General features: G+C 39.4%; 1 protein-coding gene across 6 annotated transcripts in view; it reads left to right on the top strand.

Annotated features, from left to right (window-relative positions):
- LOC110019613 (inositol hexakisphosphate and diphosphoinositol-pentakisphosphate kinase 2-like) overlaps nt 1-23255 on the top strand; it is a 175557-nt gene that overhangs the window by 79050 nt on the left and 73252 nt on the right. For all 6 annotated transcript variants that reach the window (XM_020717352.1, XM_020717350.1, XM_020717349.1 and 3 more), the window contains 10 exons: nt 6899-6984; nt 7125-7331; nt 7423-7522; nt 7622-7692; nt 10641-10722; nt 18513-18671; nt 18992-19034; nt 21870-21952; nt 22124-22186; nt 22272-22346. In XM_020717352.1, coding sequence (XP_020573011.1) covers nt 6899-6984; nt 7125-7331; nt 7423-7522; nt 7622-7692; nt 10641-10722; nt 18513-18671; nt 18992-19034; nt 21870-21952; nt 22124-22186; nt 22272-22346 — 969 coding nt within the window. The remainder of the gene's footprint in view (nt 1-6898; nt 6985-7124; nt 7332-7422; nt 7523-7621; nt 7693-10640; nt 10723-18512; nt 18672-18991; nt 19035-21869; nt 21953-22123; nt 22187-22271; nt 22347-23255) is intronic.

Below are 23255 nucleotides of genomic sequence, written 5' to 3'. Positions count from 1 at the left end.
ATTTTGATTTCTCTTCAAGCCTCCTCACCGCTGGCTAGGACGTCTCCCGCACTGTTTGACTCCTAAGTAAGTTTTTCTCACCTCTGCCTCCCTCAAGCGCGTCCTTTTATAGGGCGAAAGTAACCTTCAGTCTCCCTACTCCTTGCCTCATCTTCCCTTCTGTTCGACTCTTTGTTTCCTCTTCTTCTCTTTGGCTTTCCGACCTTCTCGTGTCATCTCCCTCTTTTGCTTGACTCCTCACTTCAACTCCCTTCGGTTTTCCTCATTTCTTCTCCTATAATTACAAAAACAGGATGTTACAATCTTCCCCACCTACAAAAATTTCATCCTCGAAATTTAAAAACGGATCACAATTTACATCTTATTAAATGCGTCAACTTTAGTCATCCATAAATTTCATGATAAAACTAGGGGTCATTCATTAATACATAAAATAATCACTACAAGGGTAAGGACTAAATACAAGACTACTTAACTATACTTTGTATAACAGTACTGAAGCAAGAAATTATTCTAGGAAAAATAACATACCTCATCAGACCTCATCACCATCAATAACAATATGTTCTTCAGGCTCACTATGAGTGAGGGATTATACTCGAAGTCAAACATGTTGCATCGGTTGACCTTGGGTAAGAGCTGAAGCTGTAAAATTTATTTTTTTGTCCACCTCCAGTCGTCTGTAAAGGAGCTCCACCTAATTTTTGATCTTCAACTTTCTTTTAGCCAAGAGATGGATAATATTTTTGCTATATGTCCCGGTTGATGACACCAATAACAAGTGTTAGAGCCCATCTAACATTCACCTTTATGTTATCTTCCACATGTGACACAAGTTACTACTGTACCCTGAGTCGGCCTTTACTAAATCCACTCAAAGCATTCTTTAACTTCTCTTTGGATCCCCTCTGATTGATCCATATGTTCTTCTGCAGTCTTCCTCTTGTGCATCTCTTTATTCTCCTGTGTAAGTTGGAAAGTAGATAGCATCAAAAGTTAGGGTGTGGGTTGGCAACAGGAGGATTGCAATAGTGTGGTAATGCAAGGAACTTGATAGGAAGGGTTGGCAACAAGCGAGCAATGGTTGGGAGGGGTGGCCAACAACTGGACAACAACAAGTAGGGTGGAAGAACCCTTCCGATAGGGGTGACAACAGAGCAGGCGGTTGGGAGGAAGGCAGGAGAAGTAGGGGGAGGATAGATAAACACCACCTCAGAACTAGTTACAATCGAAACACCTTTTCTTTTTTGGATACATCCCTAGAAGGGGAAACTTGAACACCAATGACTGTTCTGACTGAAAATTGAATCTAAAATTGTTCTAAAACACATAAAACAATATATAAATATTACCGGGGTATCTAAAGTTGGGACCCTCTCAGTCAAGCCTCTTGGTTCATGCATAGTTGTGCTGGTTCACTAGCTTGAGGCCGCCACACCTCACCTCATGCAAGATATGTACCCGCATCAATCTCCCGAGATTGGGGGAGCTTCAACCTCATTTATCGAAACTTCTTTCTCATAGTATGGAATTAGATCAGGCCTGTTGAATGTAGTAGTTGTTGTAACCTCTCGGGGTCGAAGAGTATTAAACTGCATTGATACGAGCACGTGGATCCTAATGTTGGTTTCATTGGCTCCCAAAACATCTGATGAGTTTTCCTTACTTGCAAGCAAACACCCATATTGATCCAACTATCTAAGGGTACACTGCTGAGTTGAATAAGGATTGAAATTGTTAGAGCCCATCGAACATTCACCTTTATGTTATCTTCCACATGTGACACAAGTTACTACTGTACCCTGAGTCGGCCTTTACTAAATCCACTCAAAGTATTCTTTAACTTCTCTTTGGATCCCCTCTGATTGATCCATATGTTCTTCTGCAGTCTTCCTCTTGTGCATCTCTTTATTCTCCTGTGTAAGTTGGAAAGTAGATAGCATCAAAAGTTAGGGTGTGGGTTGGCAACAGGAGGATTGCAATAGTGTGGTAATGCAAGGAACTTGATAGGAAGGGTTGGCAACAAGCGAGCAATGGTTGGGAGGGGTGGCCAACAACTGGACAACAACAAGTAGGGTGGAAGAACCCTTCCGATAGGGGTGACAACAGAGCAGGCGGTTGGGAGGAAGGCAGGGGAAGTAGGGGGAGGATAGATAAACAACACCTTAGAACTAGTTACAATCGAAACACCTTTTCTCCTTTGGATACATCCCTAGAAGGGGAAACTTGAACACCAATGACTGTTCTGACTGAAAATTGAATCTAAAATTGTTCTAAAACACATAAAACAATATATAAATATTACCGGGGTATCTAAAGTTGGGACCCTCTCAGTCAAGCCTCTTGGTTCATGCATAGTTGTGCTGGTTCACTAGCTTGAGGCTGCCACACCTCACCTCATGCAAGATATGTACCCACATCAATCTCCCGAGATTGGGGGAGCTTCAACCTCATTTATCGAAACTTCTTTCTCATAGTATGGAATTAGATCAGGCCTGTTGAATGTAGTAGTTGTTGTAACCTCTCGGGGTCGAAGAGTATTAAACTGCATTGATACGAGCACGTGGATCCTAATGTTGGTTTCATTGGCTCCCAAAACATCTGATGAGTTTTCCTTACTTGCAAGCAAACACCCATATTGATCCAACTATCTAAGGGTACACTGCTGAGTTGAATAAGGATTTCATACCGTGTATTCTGTCGAATTCTCCAAAAGTAACCTAAGATTGGTTCAACATGATTTGAAGTGAGGGCAGCTTGAATCTCCCCGAACGGTGTCGTCCATGACAACAAGCTATAAAATATGATGTCCTGAAACACCCTTTGTACTTTCCACTCTATGTCTGAAACCGGTCTTCTATCTCACTAGCATTTGTCATCACCAAAACCGATCTGACCAACGCTTCTTTACTGGCAAAGGCACCTGCACCCTTGAACTCTGCAGAAGGTAGGACTATGTGCTTACCATCTTTGGTAAAGGAGTAGGTGTTCTTGAATCCGTCATGTGAAGTTAGATAATTAAATTGTCACGGTCTCTCCAATAATCGGCGACAGACATCCACGAGCACCATGTCGCACTAAACTTGACCTTGCAGCTGACTCTCAATTGAAAACTTCACGAAGCGCTTCCTATCAATGCTGACTTTGTTCTTTTTCCTCAACCATGTAAGAGAGTGTGGCCGAGTCATGAGCTCAACTCGTCAACTATATGTGTAGATGACATATTTTTGATGCTCCTTCCATTGTTGATAAAACTGTTTATATTTGTTTTCATAGTGCAACATGTGTAGATATGTTGTGGAGAAGCCACTATTGCTCCCTTATAGCCTCAGTCTGAAGAACTTGTTGAACCACCAACATCTTGCCCTCATCTGGTAGGTGGTATTTCTCACCCAGTTCTTCCGTTGTCTCTTTGTCACTCATTTCATTAGCAACACTCTGTTCGGTGAATGACACAACTCGGCTTGTAGGGCAACTGGGGATGATGCGCCCAAATGCATGACATCTGATGCATTTTATGGCTGGGACTGTAGTCGGCGTGCTACTCTTCTCAGGCTTCTTTTCACTCTGAATGACTTTGTTCGCCTAACCAGTCTTCTGAACTCTCTGAGGCGTGCTCCTGATGATATTTTCAACTATGAGTGGTTGTCTGAATGACGATGGTGTTCACTCTGCTTCTACTGTCTCTCCACCTTAATCTCAAGGTTTTTACGTCACCCAAAGACCAATAAGGTTGTAGATGAACCATTTTACAGATGATATCAGAGGTAACCTGGCTATGATACGAAATGATACTAGAGTTAAACAAACAAAAACGAGAAATGTAACTCTTTCACGGAAAGCAAATACGAGTTAAAATAAACACACACCGAAATAGGAAATGACAAAGACATGCAACACAAACATAAAACTAGGCATGGGTCGAAGGGGTAGTGTTGCTGCTTTAGGGAGATTAGTAGGTAGGGATGGTTGGGTGGTGGAGGGGCAACCTGAGGAAGGGTGGCAACAACAGGGAAGGAGACAATGGTTGTTAGGGGGCTGGAAAGTGGATGACAACAAAGTTTGGATGGTTGTTAGGGGGCGGGAAAGTGGATGACAACAAAGTTTGGGGTGTGGGGGTGGCATCGGGAGGGCTGTGACAGAGTGTTGGAAGGGTGGTAGTGTCAGGAATGTGATTGGTAAGGGGCGCCGACAAACTAGAAACGGCGGCTAGAAAGTGGATGGGGGGCTGGAAAGTGGATGACAACAAAGTTTGGGGTGTGGGGGTGGCATCGGGAGGGCTGTGACAGAGTGTTGGAAGGGTGGTAGTGTCAGAAATGTGATTGGTAAGGGGCGCCGACAAGCTAGAAACGACTGAGAGGGGTGGTCCGAGGCTGCACAACATCAGGAATGGATCTAGAACACCCAACTAGGCATGGGTTGAAGGTATGGTGCTGGGAAATAATAGGTAGGGATGTTGGGTGGTTGAGGGGCAACAAGGGGAACAGTGGCAGCAGCGGGGAAGGCAATAGTGGTGTTGGTGGAGGGTGCTTGTGTATGTGGGGAGGGGGGAGGGGGCTGGTTGGAAGTGATAAGAACAAAGTCTAAGGTATGGGGGTGACAACAGGAGGGTTGCAACAGGGTGGTAGTCTAGGAAGGGGCGTCAGCAAGAAGGCAACAATTGGGAAGGGTGGTCGACGGCTGAATAATAGCAGGAAGGGCTGTAGAACCCTTCTTATAGGGGCGTCAGTAGATCAGGCGGCTGGGAAGAAGGCAAGGGAAGCAGGGGAGGATGGATAAACACTACCTCTGGACGATTTATCGTCGAAGCACCTTCTCTCTTTCAGATACCACCCTAGAAAGAGAAACTTGGACGCTGATGGCTGCCATGAAAAAAAATTGAATCCAAAACTGAGCTAAAACAAAGAAAACAACATATAAATCCCACTAGGGTAGTTAAGGGTGGGACCCTCTCAGTTAGGCGGCAATTCCTAATCAAGCAAGGATCATGTGGCCCTCTCCTCCCTTTGGTTGAACTAGTTCATGCAAAGCTGTGCCAGTTCGACAGCTTGTGGCTGTCGCTTCCTGCGTTCTGTGCGAGAGACACATCCACATCATATATTCTGCTAGTAATGCGGGGGATGGTGTTTGCACAACATCTCTTATTTCATTTGAACTATGTGGTGATCATACTCTTCCTTTTTTGTTATCGTATATGCTTCAGGTTCTCCCACTACAATGAATCACTATTCCTGAGCTTGAGGACCGCCAATTTTACTTTCTTGTCCTAAAGAACATCCTTGTACTCAAAGATTCGCTTCACTATTTTAAGTCACTCAATAAACTCGTTTGGATCCATATGACGGTCAGAATATGGTAATTCCATATTTGCTCAAATATCCTAATTTATCTGATATTCTATGTTAAATTGTTGAGGTAGGGATTCTTAGTCATTGGCATTGCATGATGGAAGGAATTTATTTCCTCCTCATTTTGACTAGTTATCGTTATGACTATGGGTGATCTCATTGGATTTTCTATTCTTAAAGACGACAAGCCTCTGTTGCACTTGAAGGATTTTTCGCCTCATTTTCTCCATGGTAAGCTCTTGTACAACTCTTTGTGGATTTCTTCTAGAATTCATGGTGCTCTTTCCTCTCGATCAGGTTTCCGACAGACGTAGAATTGCGATTCAAGGTTGGTCCAAGTTTAGGGTTTTGTTGATATGTGTCAGGGTGAAATTTTGGTTTAGATAGGAATGATGGATTTGAACATTGTGTCTAGGGCTAGGAATTGTGGTCGAAATAGTCCGAGTATGGTGAGAATTTTTTTCTTTTGGTATTTTGGATTTGGGCTAGAGAAGACAAATCCCTAAAAATATTAGGATCTGTCGGGCTCTGATACGAGATGATATTGTTTTAGGGTTCCTAGAAGGTTTAAAAGAATAAAAGAAAGTATTTAGGTTTTAGGAAACGTGAGGGAAGTGAGAGAAGGGATGTCTGGTGAAATCGGGTGTGAACTGTAAGATGATTGTGGAAAATGGTTGTTTTCTGTTGTCAAACAATAGCAGGCAGCAAATTGGATGATAAAGGAGGCCTCCAAATGTCCGGATAGATGACTACTTTAATCCTGTTAGGCTATAGACACACCACCTAAAAGAATACCAAAGATACAACACTGTGATAGAGCAACTCCGGAGAAACAATTCCAAATAACATGACAATAGCCAAAAGTCCCCACAAAATGAAAAAAAGATATAAATTGTTCTCTTTCATAAACCTTAATTTTAAATAAAAAAACATCAAATATGGGCCCACAAGGGGCTGTCGGGCTGCAGTAGGTGGGAAAATTCACACTAATCAAACAAATTGCGAAAATCTAGCTTGTCATGCTCACAGGACTGCGGAGATCACTTGTATTTGGACAAGGTTCCATCCCTATTCATATTCTTGTGTTCCCAGGATCGACTTTGCGATGGGCAGAATCCCAGAATTGTAGGTTCTCACGATCTCAGTTCCATGTGATGTGTATCCACGGAAGCTCCTGTGTCATCCCATCTCACGGAAGCAATCCTACAACTTCTCTAGCACCTTTTATTTTCCCTCAGCAATCCTACAACTTCTCTAGCACCTTTTATTTTCCCTCACATCTTCTAGGAGCCCTAAAACAGTGTTAGATTTTGTTTGAACTAATCACTATTGTCATAATCATCTCCTTGGGTAACATCAAAGTTACAAAGCTTATGTTGATCTTTTTTTTAAGCTTCATTGTCTAGAGTTTCTCCCACAATTACGAATCTCTATTGAAGGAAAGAAACTATTGCTGTTTCAACTGGGAACATGTATTCAATCAAACAAATTTTTATATTTCACATCTTTCTAAGCATTTATTTTAGTTTATTTTCTTCATATGCTGACAGGTCTGTGGATTTGACCTTCTGCGGTGTGAAGGAAGATCTTATGTTTGTGATGTCAACGGATGGAGTTTTGTTAAAAATTCCTACAAGTAACTCTATTCACTGATATGTATCACAAGGAATCTAGTAATTTAATTGTTTATTCATCTTAAAATTTTTCTCACTTAAGAACTATTCAATATCAGTATTATCAGCAGAGTTTCAGATTTAAAAAAACTTTCAAATATAGGTATTATGATGATGCAGCATGTGTTCTGAGGAAGTTATTCTTTGATGCCAAAGCTCCTCATCTTTCATCTACCATCCCTCCAAGTCTTCCATGGAAAGTAAACGAACCTACTCAAGCTTCTGAGGGGTTAACACGTCAGGGAAGTGGTATTATTGAGACATCAGGCCAGTCAGAGGAGTTGCGTTGTGTTATTGCTGTCATTCGCCAGTAAGCATACAATTCTAATTTCACTGAGACTGATACTTCTCTATATGATTTCTTTCTCTTTTTTGATTTATTTATTTCTTGTAATAAAAAGTGGTGACCGGACACCAAAGCAGAAGGTCAAGTTGAAAGTTACTGAGGAGAAGCTGTTGAATTTAATGCTCAAGTATAATGGTGGGAGACCACGAGCTGAGGTAACAACATGCCCTCAAAGTCATATTAAAATGTTAGAAGTCACTTATTAAAAAAATAAGTTTTCGAAACTTATTTATTTAATCTTCCCATGTTTATAGACAAAACTCAAAAGCGCTGTTCAGTTACAAGATTTATTGGATGCCACTCGAATTCTTGTTCCACGCACTAGGTATCTTTCCCCGACATATTTCTTATACTTAAAATGTTTATCTTGGTATGTTAGCAATTGCCATTTGCATCTTACTGTTAAGAAGTTCTGGGTCACAACTTCATTTTTACAAGTATGTTTACAGAAGAGGCTTTGATGTGGTGTGAAATGTTTGCTTGCAGCTATTAGGCTTGAGTATTTATTCTTATCAGTATAGTTGATATTAGTTTATGTGTCGTGCATATCATCATCATTATTTACAATTGTGATATTTGTCAGCCGTAAGATAAGTAATTTCCATTTGGACATGCTTATCAACATCTTATTATAAATATGATTTGATTGTTGGAGCAAATTATACCCACCATTTTATACCTTTGGAATCTTTTATGGGGATAAATTTATCTCTTTTTTTCTTAAAAATTGGATACTATTAGTGTTTGTTTTTAATTTCTATAACCAGTTTCGTTCAAAGGCTTCTGAGAGTTCATATAAATGACATCTACAAGGAGTTTGGGTCTGCCCTTCATGCCAAAAAAGATAGTATGAGTGGCGTCTAAGACACAACATTCAGGCCTTCTATACCTACCACATCCAAAAAGATGTATATGGTTCTTTGTATTTGCATTTAAGTTTGCGAACATGATTTATTGACGCATCAATGATGATGCATATGGATCTTTATCTTTTGGAGAGGTGGCTCTTCAACTCCTATCATTACTAAAAAATGGGTGTATGAGTCCTCTCCCCACCATCCAAAAAAATAGTGTCAGTCATCTGTATGAGAAATTTATGCATGCAATATTATTTTCTTGTTGCATTGGAATGGTGCATCCGCATATTTAAAAGTTGGGGCTGTTGTCTTGCTTTGGCATTATACTTGTGCTTGTGATGTGTTGGTGAGAAAATGATGCGGCGACCCAACGAGGTACACACAATTCTTTCCCCTTTTTTCCTTATTTTATCCTTTTTTTGTTCTTTTCTTCTTTCATTTTCCTTTTTGTTAAAAAAAACTCTTTGCTTAGAGAGAAAATCTCTTAAGCAAGCAAAATATTATCAAAAATATCTCTCCCTTTAATAAAGGCTGAATGTCAAGAAGAAATAATGGAAGGTAGATGTGGTTGCAATCTAAATATATATTATTTTTGGGCATCGTATGGTTAATTTTTTCATATGTGTTTCACCACAATTTATTTATTTTTATTTTGTTAATATGTTTACTAGTGTGATACATGAACACTAAGATAGTGTAAGTGATTTTTTGTAGAGAGTCATGTCCATCCGGGAGGAACTGCCTCCACCCTTTCCTTTTCTGCTTTCCACTTGAATGGAGTATATTTATATGCTTTTTTGCTGTAATTAGATTTAGGTTTTGTGTGATTTCTCTTTTCAGATTTTATGTGGGGTATTCTTCCCCTTTCTAGGTTGTATCCGACGACCGGTGCTGCTCCGGCTGTATCCTGATCCGAGGTAGTGTATCCTCTCCGATTTTTTCCCTACCATCTTCCCTACCTCCTGTAGTTGCCGCCCTGCATCCCAACTTCCCCTTCTAGCCTTCCATCACCAGCTGTCCCTCTTCTTCCCCTTGTTTAGCCGTCGGCCTGCTTATCTTAGCCTTCGGCCTGCATCCCCTCCTCCACCCAACCTGCCATCTGTAAGCCACCTATCTCCCCTTCTCATTGCCACCCACCTGTAGCCACTTTTACTGTTGTTTCAGCCTACTTGTGCAGCTGCCCACCTATCATTTTCCCTTTCCCCTCCTCCTAGTCACCGACCACCATATCCTCACCCCTCCAATCACCGACTCCACACCACATACCTACTACTTTCCACCATCTCGCCGACACCGCTGCTGCCCTCGGAACTTCTTATCGGCCCTAGCCAGAGTTTGTGTTTGTTGTGTGTTTGGCTTCTGTTTTGTGTCGCAGTTGTAACCATAATCCTTTGCTTGGTGAAATTTGTTTCCTTTTCCGTGGGTTTTAACTAGTTCCGTTACCAAAAATCATGCCAAATTTTAATCCCATCTCACTCTCATTTTGCCTTAAATTTAAAGTCTCACGAATTTGCCTACTTGTTTCACATGCTGTTGGCCTCAACACTTCTTCTCCAACAAGTGCTCGTTGCGATTTTTCATTCTTTCTTGCCCCACTAGTTTCGATGATTCTTTCCCAGGAGCCCCTTGCTTGGCTTCCTCATCTCCACTCACAGTAGGTCTCATCGGTGCCTTCTTCAGCAAGCTCTTGGCATGACTCTTTTGCTCATAATCAGTCGAACCCATCCATGCCTTCTAAGTGAACTCCTATTGCATCTTATTCATTTGCACATTTCTAATTTTGTTCATGCCTCCTGCTATCTATTGTCTCTTGTAGAGGGTTTTGGGTCCTGCTGGGAAGCAGTGGTTCTTGAGGGTTATAGAAGACATGGGAAAAGAAGGGACGCTAGTACAAGTGGCATGGGGAGGTTGATATTGTTTGGCTGGCGGTTATTATTATGATTTATGTCAACATATTTTGTTTGTAACTTTGACTATGCTTTATGCTTATAGTTTTAAAAAAAAATGAAGTTTATTTTCGTGTAACCTACTAGTATATTGACCTTCCAACTTGAAGATGTTTATGTTTAACAATATATTGATATTCTTCATAAATATAATATTTTGTACCTTGATGATTTTTTATATGAAATTCAAAAGTTAAGCGATGCTTGTTCCCTATGCAAATTGTTCTCATGATTACTAGTTAGTAAAAGCAAATTCTCACCTTTCAACTATTCTGAACCATAAGTTTATCTTGGATTAAGTGTTCAGATTAACATTTTACTAATTAAAACATTTTTATCCAGATTTACAAGTATTCTCGTAACTTTAAATTTTGTCATATTTGATGAGAAGCTATACATCTTCATAAAATTTCAAGAATTGATTTTTTTTCAAGAAACCATACTTATAACAGCTATAATATATGAACTAGGTCTGGTCGGGAAAGTGACAGTGATGCTGAAGATATTGAGCATGCTGAAAAACTTCGACAGGTCAAAGCTGTGCTCGAGGAGGTATGTTGTCAATATCAATTTCTTACATAAGGAGTTTCCATTCCCACAGCCTTACATTTATTATGACCATACATTTTTTTTTGCAAAATTTGGAGGTGCCGGCAGCCAAATAATTTGAAAAGGCACAAGACTAGAAGTTCCAAAATTTGGAGGTGCCGGCAGCCAAATAATTTGAATAGGCACAAGACTAGAAGTTCAATGTAGTAATTTATTATTTATCATTGTTTGATATAAAATAGGATTAGGGTAATGTTATGTGTGATTGTTGTCTTGAATATTATTGTTAGGTTTAGAGTATAGAGAGAGATTGCCTATCTCTCGAATTGTAGATGTTTATTTTTTTTGTATTCAGAGTTGTATTGCTTTGATTTGGTTTAGACGGAAAAAACTCTTTTGTTTATGCCATAATTCCCACATAAACCTGTCTCGTTTCCTATCAAATAAGTATCAAAGCATTAGAGCCTCGTTTCGATGTGATTTGTGCCTGGAACATGGAACCATGGTGGGTGGGACCCTGGCAGAGGGCTACATTCAACCAAGACTTATGGAAGAAGGGAAATGGGTCGAGGAAGGAAACCCATCTCCCACTTCATGAGTGGAACGAACTTTAGTCGAGAAAATTTGGGAAGAGACTCACGTATAAGGAAGTTGAAGATCTTGATCTTTGAAGGAGATGACGTCTATGGTTAAATTTATCACATGGAGAGATACTTTGTTATTAATGAGTTGACCAAGTAAGAAAAATTGATGGCGACCGCCCTATTTTTAGAAGGTGGCTTTAGCGTGATATTAATACAGAGAACAACATCAGCCTATCCGAACATGGGAAGAATTCAGGGACCGTTTGTTGAGCGTTTCAGAATCCCGCGAGAAAGGGATGTACATGAGGACTTCGACATGCTATTCAGCCATTTGAAAGGAATGTCGGAAGAAGTGTTGAAAGGAAACATAATGAGTGCTTCGCTTGCTGTGACTGTGAGGATTGAGATAAACTATAGAATTAGCGCAGTTGGTTGAAGATAAAAATGAAATGAGAATTCTCTTGGAGCCACTTAAGTTAAAAAGGGTGCACTTGGAAATGACAGGTTTAGAAAGACGTGTTGATTAAATGGAAAATATTCCCAGATTATGATGCCACGTTGAAACCATACGATTTGATCTAGTAGTAGTTTTCTCTCTTCCACCTTGAGGATAATATGTCTTTTTGAGAGGAATAATGTTGGACCAACGTTTATGGCTCAACCAGCTAAATAATTTGAACAGGCTCAAGACTAAAAGGGCAATAATGTAATTTATTATTTATTATTGTTTGGTATAAATAGGGCTTAATATTATTAGGGTTAAGTTAAGTGTGATGTTGTCTTGAATATTAGGGTTAGGTTCAAGGTTTGGGAAGAGATCGCTTACCTCTCAAATTGGAGGTGTTTATCTTATATGCATTCAGAGATGTATTGTTTTGATTTGGTATTAGCGAAATAACTCTCTTTTGTTTCTAATTCCATGGAAATTTGTTTTGTTCCCTATCATTTTGATGAATCTGGGCATGGATAAATGTCTTTGAAATATTGGAGACTCTTAATATTACGTTATTTATATTAAGAAATCAGTGTTTTGGAAAGATAGATTGTTTTGGAATCAATATTAGATTGAGGTGTAGCTCCAACTTGACCAACCCAATTTATATTTTGAGAGGGAGGTTCATGTTTAGGTTCTGAGGGTGAATGCAGATCTACAAGCCACCATTAAGTTAATTATTAATTTTTGCTATTTCAATAAACTCCAGTGAATGACCCAATATAGACTCAGTTTAAGTGTACATGCATGTAATTATGCGCCCTTTCATTCCAAAGACAGTTAAGTCTCACATAAATTCATGCAAGCACATGCAATTATATTGCCCAGCCTCAAGTTACACTTGAATTTTTTGTAATCCACCTATTAAGCGCACTTGGTGGTTTGTTGACCTCTACTTGGATCCCCAAGTTTATTCAAAGCTGATTGCTTAAAATCCTTTGAGATTGTGCAAAAAAAAATGTATTTTCATGAAACGATCAACTGAGAATGTCATGTTTTAATGAAGTTGGAATGGTAGCTCATCCGTCTCCTTTTTCATTGACTGGACCATCTCAAATGTTAACAAGTTCATAAATCACGTTGTTTCCAATGCTAACAACCCTACCAATCAAACTTCATGTTTGTTTTAGGCATGCTTCTTACAGCCTAGTTGAAAGTCAGGGACAGTTGATAGTCATGTCATGTCCCTATGCTTTTGTTGGTCATGTGCAATATTTCTAGGCTACAAGCAAACATGTTTGCTGTAGAGTTATTTAGTTGATTGTATGATAAGTCTTGCAATGATTGAGCCATTTTACTCTAGAATGCATGCCCTTGACGCACAAATATAATTTATTTCAATCTGTTGGAATATTTGAGATTAGATAATATATGTTTGCTAATCGGGCTCCTTTGGCCTTATGAGTCCAAGCTCTCTAATCTTGGTAGATTGGTTCATTGTAATATCTGAAATAGCAAAACAAGGGTATATTTTTTTGGGTTTACATCAATCCCCAAATATTCTTTTCTAGTTAAAGTCAAAACTCTTAATATTAACTTGATTATAAAAGGTGAAGCCTGACTGATCTGTTGTGATTATAGTGGAAGCAGTAGGGATGAAGATAATAATTGAGTGATGGCACTTCGACGATGAAAGTCGAAAGATGACGGTTAGGTTACAGTCAGACGATGATGATTGAATGAAGACGATTGCTAGTGGATAGATGACGGTGACCAAGCAAAGGTGGTTGGCCGAAGACAATTAGGTGACGATGATCGGACGATAGTAATTGGATGATAGTGGTTGTTAGTGGTTGTCAGCATTGGATATTAGTAGAGCTCTAGAGTTATTTAAATCTCCAAGCTCTCTCTAAATTCAAATCTTAGATCCCATATGAGAAATGGGCTTTATTTATAGTTTTTGAGAGTATCATTTTGTTGAATTCTTTAAACGGTTATCGATTGTTATATATTTATTACTTTGATTGTAGATTGTCTGATGTGAAATTACCTATTGCAGGATTCCTAAACCGGATCATGGACCCCTACGGCTGGCATTTTGGACTGGCAGGCTCTTCCCTTCCTCTGGATCAGACATCTTGCTCAAAAAAAGCTCTAGATAGCCAGTTAGACCTACATGTTGTTAAGTATAGCTATCGGCTTTTGGTGTTTCCCTACTAGGACTGTATCCGAATAAAAGAAAGTGTTTTGACTATAACTCGCCCGAGTTGGTGACCGTCTCCTAAGGATTGAATGTGCTTCGGCTGTAGTTCACTCTTGCGGGGGCATTTATCCTCGACTTCCCTTCTCCCGCAACTTTTGTTTTGCCCCCGCCTCGCCATATTTGTTGCCACCACCCGAAAACAACCCCTTTATTGGTTTTCCTACAGCTCGCAATGCCCTACGACCACCTTTTGCCTCCCTTTATCTTTTTAACCTTCTTTACTGTTGTCCCAACTTGTTGCTGCCCTTCTCAAACTCCCCTTCCTCGCAGCCATTTAACTTGTTTTCCAACCACCCGACATCCCTAGAACCCTCACTTCACCTTGTTGTCGCCACCTTCCCACGTCCCTTCCGGCTTCCTCCCTGCTATTGTCGCCACCTTCCCACCTCCCTTCCGGCTTCCTCCCTGCTGTCTAGCCACATGTCAACCTTCCCCTAGTCGCTTGGCCACTCAACCACCCATACCTTTCAATTTCCCCCTCGAACTACAACCACTACCTTTGAACCTACCCCTAGTATATTATTGGTGTTTGTATTGTTTTTCCTATTTCAATTGATTTTTTATCACTACTTATTTGAATTTCAGCAATAATATCATTATTTCGTTGTGGTTTGGTGCGCGGGGTTAAGAAGGACAAACGATTCAACTGGCAGAACCGGTCCAGGTTTCCATGGAATCAAGTGGCAATTAGGAAGGGTGGCAATGCCGCCGGTCCTTCCCTCAGCTTTACATTTTTGGTTGTTTCTATTTGGAGTCTATATATGCGTTGTTTTGTAGAATTAGGGTTATGTTTTGTTATATTGTTGTTTCAGATTCTCTTTCGGAGTTTCCTCTCCCTTGCTAGGTCTCTATTTGACGACGGGTGGTGCTTTGGTTGTGTTATGCTCCGAGGTGGTGTTGTATACTCTCTTATCTTCTTATCTAGCTCTTCTCCTTCACCTACTCTAGTGGTCGACCTCTCCATATCCCCCCCTCTCTTTTTTGTCACAGCTTTGTGGTCCAGCTCTCCCTACCACCACCCAGCACACTGACCTCCACTTCCCTGTAGCCAGCCTCAGCCCTTCCGACCAAGTACTCGCACCTTGTCATCCCTTCCCCTGCAGCAATCATTGTTGTTTAGTTCTCCAAACCACCAACAAACACTCGCCCGACCTTTTCCTGCACTCCCACTTATCATCCACCCGCTCCCATGCCCCACCAACAGCCACCAATCCCGCCCCCCTCACCCCTAGTTACTGACCTCCTTCACCTTCACCTTCCCCGCCTACTCTACCTAACCTCTACCACTACTATTCCGTAACTACCTTGTCGATGCCACCAATGTCCTCGGATCTTCACTTCCGACCTCTAGGCGGAGAGTATTGTTGTTGCATCATTTTATCTTTTCTAGTTTGTGTCGTGTTATAACATTAAATCTGCCTTTCTGTTGATTTTTGAACTAATTCCGATATCATTTGGTATCAGATTTAGCCTAAATCTAGTTCTATCTCCCATCCTTGGTTCACAGAGCAGTTTGATCAGTTGCATATGAGGTGTGATTTGGTCGAGCCAGAAGAACATACCATAGCTCATTATCTAGGCGGCCTAAAGCCCATTTTAGTAACGTGATGCAGTTGCATCCTTATTCGTCACTTGGAGATGTTCAGACTCTAGCCTTGAAGGCAGAAAGATAACAGATACAAAGCAGGCAACAGTCATCCTTCAGGCTGCAACGTTTAGTCAAGCAGTCATCTACAACCACTACCACCAATAAGAGTACCTCAAGAGGAACTAGCAAGCCCGGGCAAGGAAGTGACAAGCCTTATCAAAGTGAGAAAAAATAGTATAAAGTAGGTCCTCCAATACAGTACTGGCCAGGAAGTGTTTCAGGTGCCATGACTATGGTCACCTAGCCTCCAACTGTCCCATGAGCCAAGTAGTCATCCTTAAAGATCAACGCGTCGTGGAGGAAGATATCATTGAGGAGACAATTGAGGACTAGGATGCAGTGTATCATCTTCCAAAAGATAAAGAAGAAGCGCTCGTAGCGAGACGAGTCCTACGGATTGATATTGATATGAGAGATTCACAGTGGTTTCGTCACAATGTATGTTACATCCAGTGCACCATAAACTGGAAGGTATACAACCTCATTATCGATGGAAGGAACAGTAAGAATGTGGTGTTTACACAGATGGTTAATAAATTGAGCCTCATGACTTAGAGGTATTCCCAACCATATTCATTGACGTGGCTGAAGAATGAGAATCAGGTCGAGATCAACTTGAGATGCTTAGTAGAGTTTTTGATTGGGGGCCAGTTGAAGGACCAAGTTTGGTGCGACGTGGTTCCTATGGATGTGTGTCACCTTTTGTTGAGATCGTGGCAGTTTGATCGGAGGACTCAACATGACGGGTTCAGAAACATGTATTCCTTCATCAAGGATGGGAAGCACGTCACCCTACTTCCTTCGGCGGAGCTTGAGATCACAGGAACCCTCACCAACATAGAAACCTTGGTGGGACCAATTTTGGTGACGACAAAGGATGATAGGGCTGAGATACCAACTCCAAACATGGGCAGGCATCACAAAAGGAATTTCTGGATATCACGGTTTCGGTTAACCCAACACAGATCTTGTTACAACGATCGTGAATTACTCTAGAAGTATTTAGCAGCAGAGGCGAGACACGCAGACTTAGTTTAGTTCAGTAGCAGAATCCCAGAAGAGGGGGCCGATGTGGATGTGTACTCATAAGTTGGGGAAGACCCTTAGGTGCCTTGGAGGGTAGTGCAGTTGCTAGTGGGATCCTGGTGCTGGTAAGATCACAGGCGAGCAACAAAAAGCTTTGACGAATGAGATCGAAGCTCCCTCAAACCGATCGGGGTTCCCACGGAACCAAGCGACAGTTAGGAAGGGCGGCAATGCCACCAACCCTTCCTCTACCTTTCCATTTTTGGTTTTTTCTGTTTAGAGTCTATATATGTGTTGTTTCTTAGAATTAGAGTTGTGTTTTGTTGTATTGTTGTTTCAGATTCTCCCTTGGAGTCTCCTTCTCCCTTATTAGGGTTATATCATACGACAAGTGGTGTCTTAGCTGTATCCTTCTCTGAAGTATCTTCTTCTCTACCCCTTCTCCTTCACCTACCTTAGCCACCGACCTCTCCATCTTCGTTTACCTGTCCCGCCGCCCCCCTTTTCTGTCACAATTTTGTGGTCCAACTCTCCCAACCACCACCTAGCCTGCTGACCTCCACTTCCTGCAGCCATACTTGCTGTCCAACCTTCCCGACCATGTATCTGCACCTTGCCATCCCTTCCTTTGCAGCAATCATTGTTGTCTGGCTCTCCAAACCACCAACCAACACCCTGTGAACCTGTTCCTACAGTCCCACTTGTCGTTCACCCTCTCTCAAGCCCCACCATCAGCCACCTATCCTGTCCCCCTCACTCCTAGTCACTGACATCTTACGCCCTCGCCTTCCCCGCCTACTCCACTTAATCCCTACCGCTAATATTCCACAACCACCTTGCCGACGACACAACTTTCCTCGGGTCTTCTCTTCCGGCACTTAGCCAAAGAGTATTGTTATTGTGTCGCATTATCCTTTCCAATTTGTCCCGTGTTGTAACCCTAAGTCAGTGCTAATAAAAGTTTGTTTTTTTATTTTTTTATTTTTGCTGGTTTTTGAACTATTTCCGGTATCATTTGAGTAACTCCGATATTATTGTTGTTTCGACATTTAAGTGTCTTACTGACTCTGAACTGAGTGTGCTTGGGTCGTTGGATTTATCTTATCGATGTGCTCTATTTAACTATAAACTTGTAAAGTTCAGAGATGATGCGACCATTCAATTAATGTTCGAGATTTTTTATTATACTTTAATTACTTGATTTGTGTTGATCTGATTACTTTTATTGTGATTTGATGTATATTGTTAGGATCTTCAGTTTGATTATAAATTTGCAAATCAGAGCTCAGGTGAAGTTGAACTTGAACTTGGAAGTTATTTCATTCTAAATGCATGAAGATTCATGCCTGATCAAATGAATCTTTTGGTGACATATCAACTAATGTGAGCTAGAGAGGAAATTACTATGGATGCTTGTGCCGATAGGAAGTCTTGATCCATCCTGATCTCAAATTAAATTATTGGAAATCTTTTTGAAACAAAATCAACTTTAACTCAAAGAAAACTAATCCCATATTTTCTTTCTCACACATATTGAGGACGCTTGAGGGAAAGGGATTTTTCTTTTCCCGATCACTTTGCACAAGGAGGTTTGAACCATCTATGTTGTTGTTCGCTAAAGGTGTGATTAGGACAGTTTTTACTCAACTTCTTATGAACTAGTTCTTCTGATATTGCCATTCTAAGCGGACTTTGTGCAATGTAGTTACAGCCTCCAGAATTGCCCTTTCTTGAAACCATACTTGTACTATGTTTTCTCCGTATATAAAATTTTGAAAGACTTTTTTGCTTCAGTTATACTCGTGCTTCTAACAGACATGTGACTGTATATGGTATTAGGGTGGTCATTTTTCAGGCATCTATAGGAAAGTGCAGCTAAAACCACTCAAGTGGGTCAAGGTGCAAAGGAATAATGATGAAGCTGAGGAGGAACGCCCAATTGAAGCTTTGATGGTTCTCAAATATGGAGGCGTTCTTACACATGCAGGAAGAAAGCAGGTAAAGCTAATAAGCCACCATTGCTTAATACTCTGCAAAATTTATCTCTATGCCTCAGCATGTTTCCATGGAAAGAGCATTTTATAATTTCTTCTGCCTTAATTTTGCAAAAAAAACTTGCCTTTCAAGAATAATGATTCTATGATGTGTTGGTAGTAAATGTATAGATTCCACCCTTTCCCAGAAAGGTCAGTCCAACTCACACCCCCATTTATTTATTGCTCTCACATCCGACACATTCACACATAAAGGCAATCCCTCAAACCTTTTTAACTTTAGCATTTATATTGCTTTTTGTAATTTACTTTCTTTCTTTGTAGGCTGAGGAACTAGGGAGGTATTTCAGGAACCATATGTATCCGGGTCAGTTTCTCTCAGACATCTTTGTTGTTTTATGTTATGCTATGTCCTTGTTACAGTTCAAGCTATACCATAATCATTTATTGGTTTAATGCAGGGCTTTGTCATCTTATTGAACTTTTTTTTTTCTTCAAATTTGCTAAAATACTAATGTGATTTTGAATAACTATGTTTATTTATTTTTTGGAAAACCCTTTCAATCCATATATACATAGTTGTAACCCTCTGTCAACACACATGGAAAACCTTTGAATCTATAGTTTTATATTGGTGTCTTCTTCACTGTTTCTTTATTCTGCTTGTACACCTAACACCTACTCCCTCTTCCTCCCCTCCAACGTCTCTTGTTCTCCTCCAGATGACCTGCTATAGCTGTTAATAAATCCTGCTCTTAAGAATGGCAAATCAATATCAGTTTTCCAAACATTTTGAGATTCATGTGTAACAAATATTTCATAAAGGTTTAGAATGCATCAAAAGTTTTTCTTTGCTTTGATTTTGAAATTATTGAATAGCAGCATTATTTTGGTGGATGGTTCTATATATTGTCCATTTTATTGATGATGCTTGATCTGTGGGCATAAATTCTTAAATTGGTTATTAAAGTATTATGCTGTAAATGATTTTTAGTGTCACAGTATAAGAATGTGTTACCAATGGGAGTAGATCGATCCCTCCTGGAAAGGTCGAGATCCATCCAACCGGCCCGCTACAACTGCAGTCGGGTCGGTCTTTCTCGTGTGAAGGAGAGGGGCGACTATTTGCCGCTGCAGAAGAAGGCAGGGAGAAGGTGGGGTCCACGAGGGTCTTTATCACATGCTCAATTAGGAGAAATTGAATGAGTTTGGAGGGAAAGTTAAGAACGATAATTTGAAATACTATTGGAGGATTCTATTAAGGGGAGGACCTAGGGTTTGTTCTTTTTTTTATGAATGTTTTTGTGGGTTGTTTTTATCTTCTTCTTGTGGTGCCCCTAGCGATGTCTAGGGTTGTGGAAGAGTCAATCTACCTCTCAAAAAGTATATCACCTTTGTATCTTGCTTGTTTACATTTGTCTTTCGTAAGAGCAGCTCTTATTTGAATTTTTTTCATGTATCTATGGTTGTTTTGCAGTTGTTGCTTACTAATTTTGGTTTCGGAGCGTATCAGAATGATTTAAATATTTTTATTTTAAAATATTCAATAATGTTGCCATTTCTAGTGGGAAAAATCATCCATTTCTTCATGTTGCATTTTTGTGATCATTCAATCTTAGTCGGGCCAATCTTGCTATCTATATTAATATCCTCCCAATTCAGACTACTAGCTATTTCCAACATTAAAATTGGTGACTCGACCATCTTTTATTTCTTAAGGTCATTTAATAGTCCATCAGATGTATTAAATAATTCTTGATGGACGATTTTGTTCATATTTAAAAGAAGTGTGTTTTTGATGGCAATCTTTCATGACATTTTGAATTTAATACACTGATTTTCGATCATATTTATAGCATATTTAGCGGCATTAATTAGTTCAAACTCTCTTTGTCGGTTTATAAATGTCATATGACTACCATTATTTTAATAAATGTTTAATGATTACTAAGTTATCAATGAAGGTATTGATAGTCGATCCACTTAGTTATGATGCACTAATCAAATCAATGTTGAGTTAGTTGTGTGCCTTTCCCAACCAATATTAATGGAGCACACAACTATGTACTTCTAACATAAGAGAGATATAGCCAAGAATTGCAAGTAGCGTAGTTTTGCACCTTTCCAAACTCAATATAGATGGTGTACTTTGCTATCTACTTTTATTATGAGTAGAGTGTCTCCAATAATTTACTCTTCGAACTTTCATTTCAAAGTGTTTTTTTGTGATGTTTTGGGTCAAATTTTCAGAAAGCAGATTACAACTTATTCTAAACACTACACACATATTTTGCCCTCTTTTTGTGAAGATGTTGTTATCTGTTTTGACATTTTTTATAAGCACAAAACCTTATGGTTAATTGCACCTTCCGATAATGAAAGATAAGTTTTGATTAAAGCTAGTTATTAGAGCACTAAGTTTTTAGGCTCAACATATGATAGCATCAATTTAAGTTATGGATTTGAAAAAATTATCGTCCTTAGCTTAGAGTAGATGGTGGGGAATGATGACTAATCCGATCAGGACTCCTTAGTTTCGTCATCTGAGATTGTTGTGGTCCTTGATCTATTTAGAGTTGACAATTGACATGACTTAAATGAAGGATGCTTATTAGTAGCCATGAGTTGCTTCGACTAACTTTATAGATTTGGGGAGTATGTTTGTCTAAAATAACACTGAAGTTAATCTTAGATGATAAGAGTTTTTTTCCCTATCAAGTGTACCCGATGTTTCACAACTCAAGAGGCAAAGCCATAGAAGAATATGCGGGCAATAATTGTGACCATAATTTAACGGTGCAAATTGGCATTGAACCAATTCTATGCTTAATTACTTGACAAAAGGATACTGTTATTTCTATTTACATTTGAATTTTAATCATTCAAATTTTATTATATTCCAGCTATGTAGCTAGTCTTTTGTTTTGAAACTAGAAAAAAAATGGTGGATGCATTAAAATATATGCTGAATATTCACTTTGTTATTTTCTTACCATTGAATTTTGAATATTCTGCTTCCCTTTTCTTAATAGTGTATTGCGTAGACTAGAATTGAATTTTATTTGAATTATACTGCCAGTGTATGGTAAATTGTTTGAACTAAAAAATAGGACTTCTCATTTAAATAACTGAAACCGTATGTTAACAACACATTTTCATATTTGGTTAAACTGATTGTTCGTTTTTCTAATGAAAATTTCAGGGGAAGGTACTGGTTTGCTTCGTCTTCATAGCACTTATAGGCATGATCTAAAAATATATAGCTCAGATGAGGGCCGTGTTCAGGTACCAATGTTAAACACTGTTGTAAATTCATAATTCAACTAGAAAACAAGTTAATTTTGTTTTCCATTTTGATGATCGTATAAAGGCAATAGCAGTAATTGCAGCCATGAAACTAAAATGTCCACCAATTGAAATACTGAAATCGGTAATCTTTGGCTATATTTCTTACAGATGTCTGCTGCAGCATTTGCAAAAGGTCTTCTTGATCTGGAGGGTCAATTAACGCCGATATTGGTATATACTTGTAGCTTTCATCGTATTCTTTATCCTTTTGAGTTAGAGACGTTGAACTAGAAATATAACAAACATATTTCTATAGGTTTCTCTTGTGAGCAAGGACTCCTCAATGCTAGATGGACTTGAAAATGCTAGTAGTGAGATGGAAGAAGCAAAGGTTGGTTTCTGGCTAAATTGTTTTCATTTGATAGATATGCCAACTTCCTTTGGAGAAGTTGAAATGTTATTTATTTAATTATTTCTCTGTGAAATTGTAAATATTTGTTGTTTAAGCAGCCATAAATTTCAATTTAGTGGACATACAATAAATATTCTTGTTGCCTAGGTAACAGCCTTTCATGATTAAGAAGGCTCTTTACTTTCTGCACACTAAAGTAGTTATTCTTGTGTTTTATATGGTTGCAAAAAGTTTCTATAGCTTCTAAATCAGAGAAGGGTGGAGCCATTTCTCATTTGGTTATCAAACTTACTGCTCCTGCACCTCTTTAATTTTATAAGGCTTCCTAGATATCTGAGCTCTATTCCAGGTTCCCTCACTCCATTTAGAGTGATTCCAGAACACTATTATGGAATATTGATGCCTACAACTCACTTTTGTTTTTTTTTTAGTTGGATACTCAGGCTTTTGGTCATAAATTTATATCAACACACTTGGCTTGAAGAGGATAGTTGTTGTTCCACCAATCTCTGAAATATATTATGGGTTTTCATGTTTCCAGTAAACATATATTACTGCCTGCTTAAGTTTTGCGGCTCTTCCATGCTTTAAAAAAATGTGACTCTAGCTGTTTATAATTGTGCTGTAAACATTTTGCAAAATAAATCAAATATCACTACTCAAAGCATGCTTATGCACGGTTAACAAAAAACTTCTCATCGGCTTTCCACTTTCCTTTCCCTTCATCTTCATGTTACAATATGAATGTGCTCTTCTTTGGATTATTAAAAAAAATCAAATTTCCTGGGTTAGTGCTTCCATTTCACCATCATGTTCCCATCTTTATCTTGTGCATATATCACTGGCCCTTATTTCCTTTAAATGTTTCCTCCACCAGGACCCACTTTC

Source organism: Phalaenopsis equestris, unplaced genomic scaffold, assembly GCF_001263595.1.
Source record: "Phalaenopsis equestris unplaced genomic scaffold, ASM126359v1 Scaffold000064, whole genome shotgun sequence".
In the NCBI taxonomy this organism is placed as follows: domain Eukaryota; kingdom Viridiplantae; phylum Streptophyta; class Magnoliopsida; order Asparagales; family Orchidaceae; genus Phalaenopsis; species Phalaenopsis equestris.
This window is presented reverse-complemented; position numbering and strand designations above follow the sequence as displayed.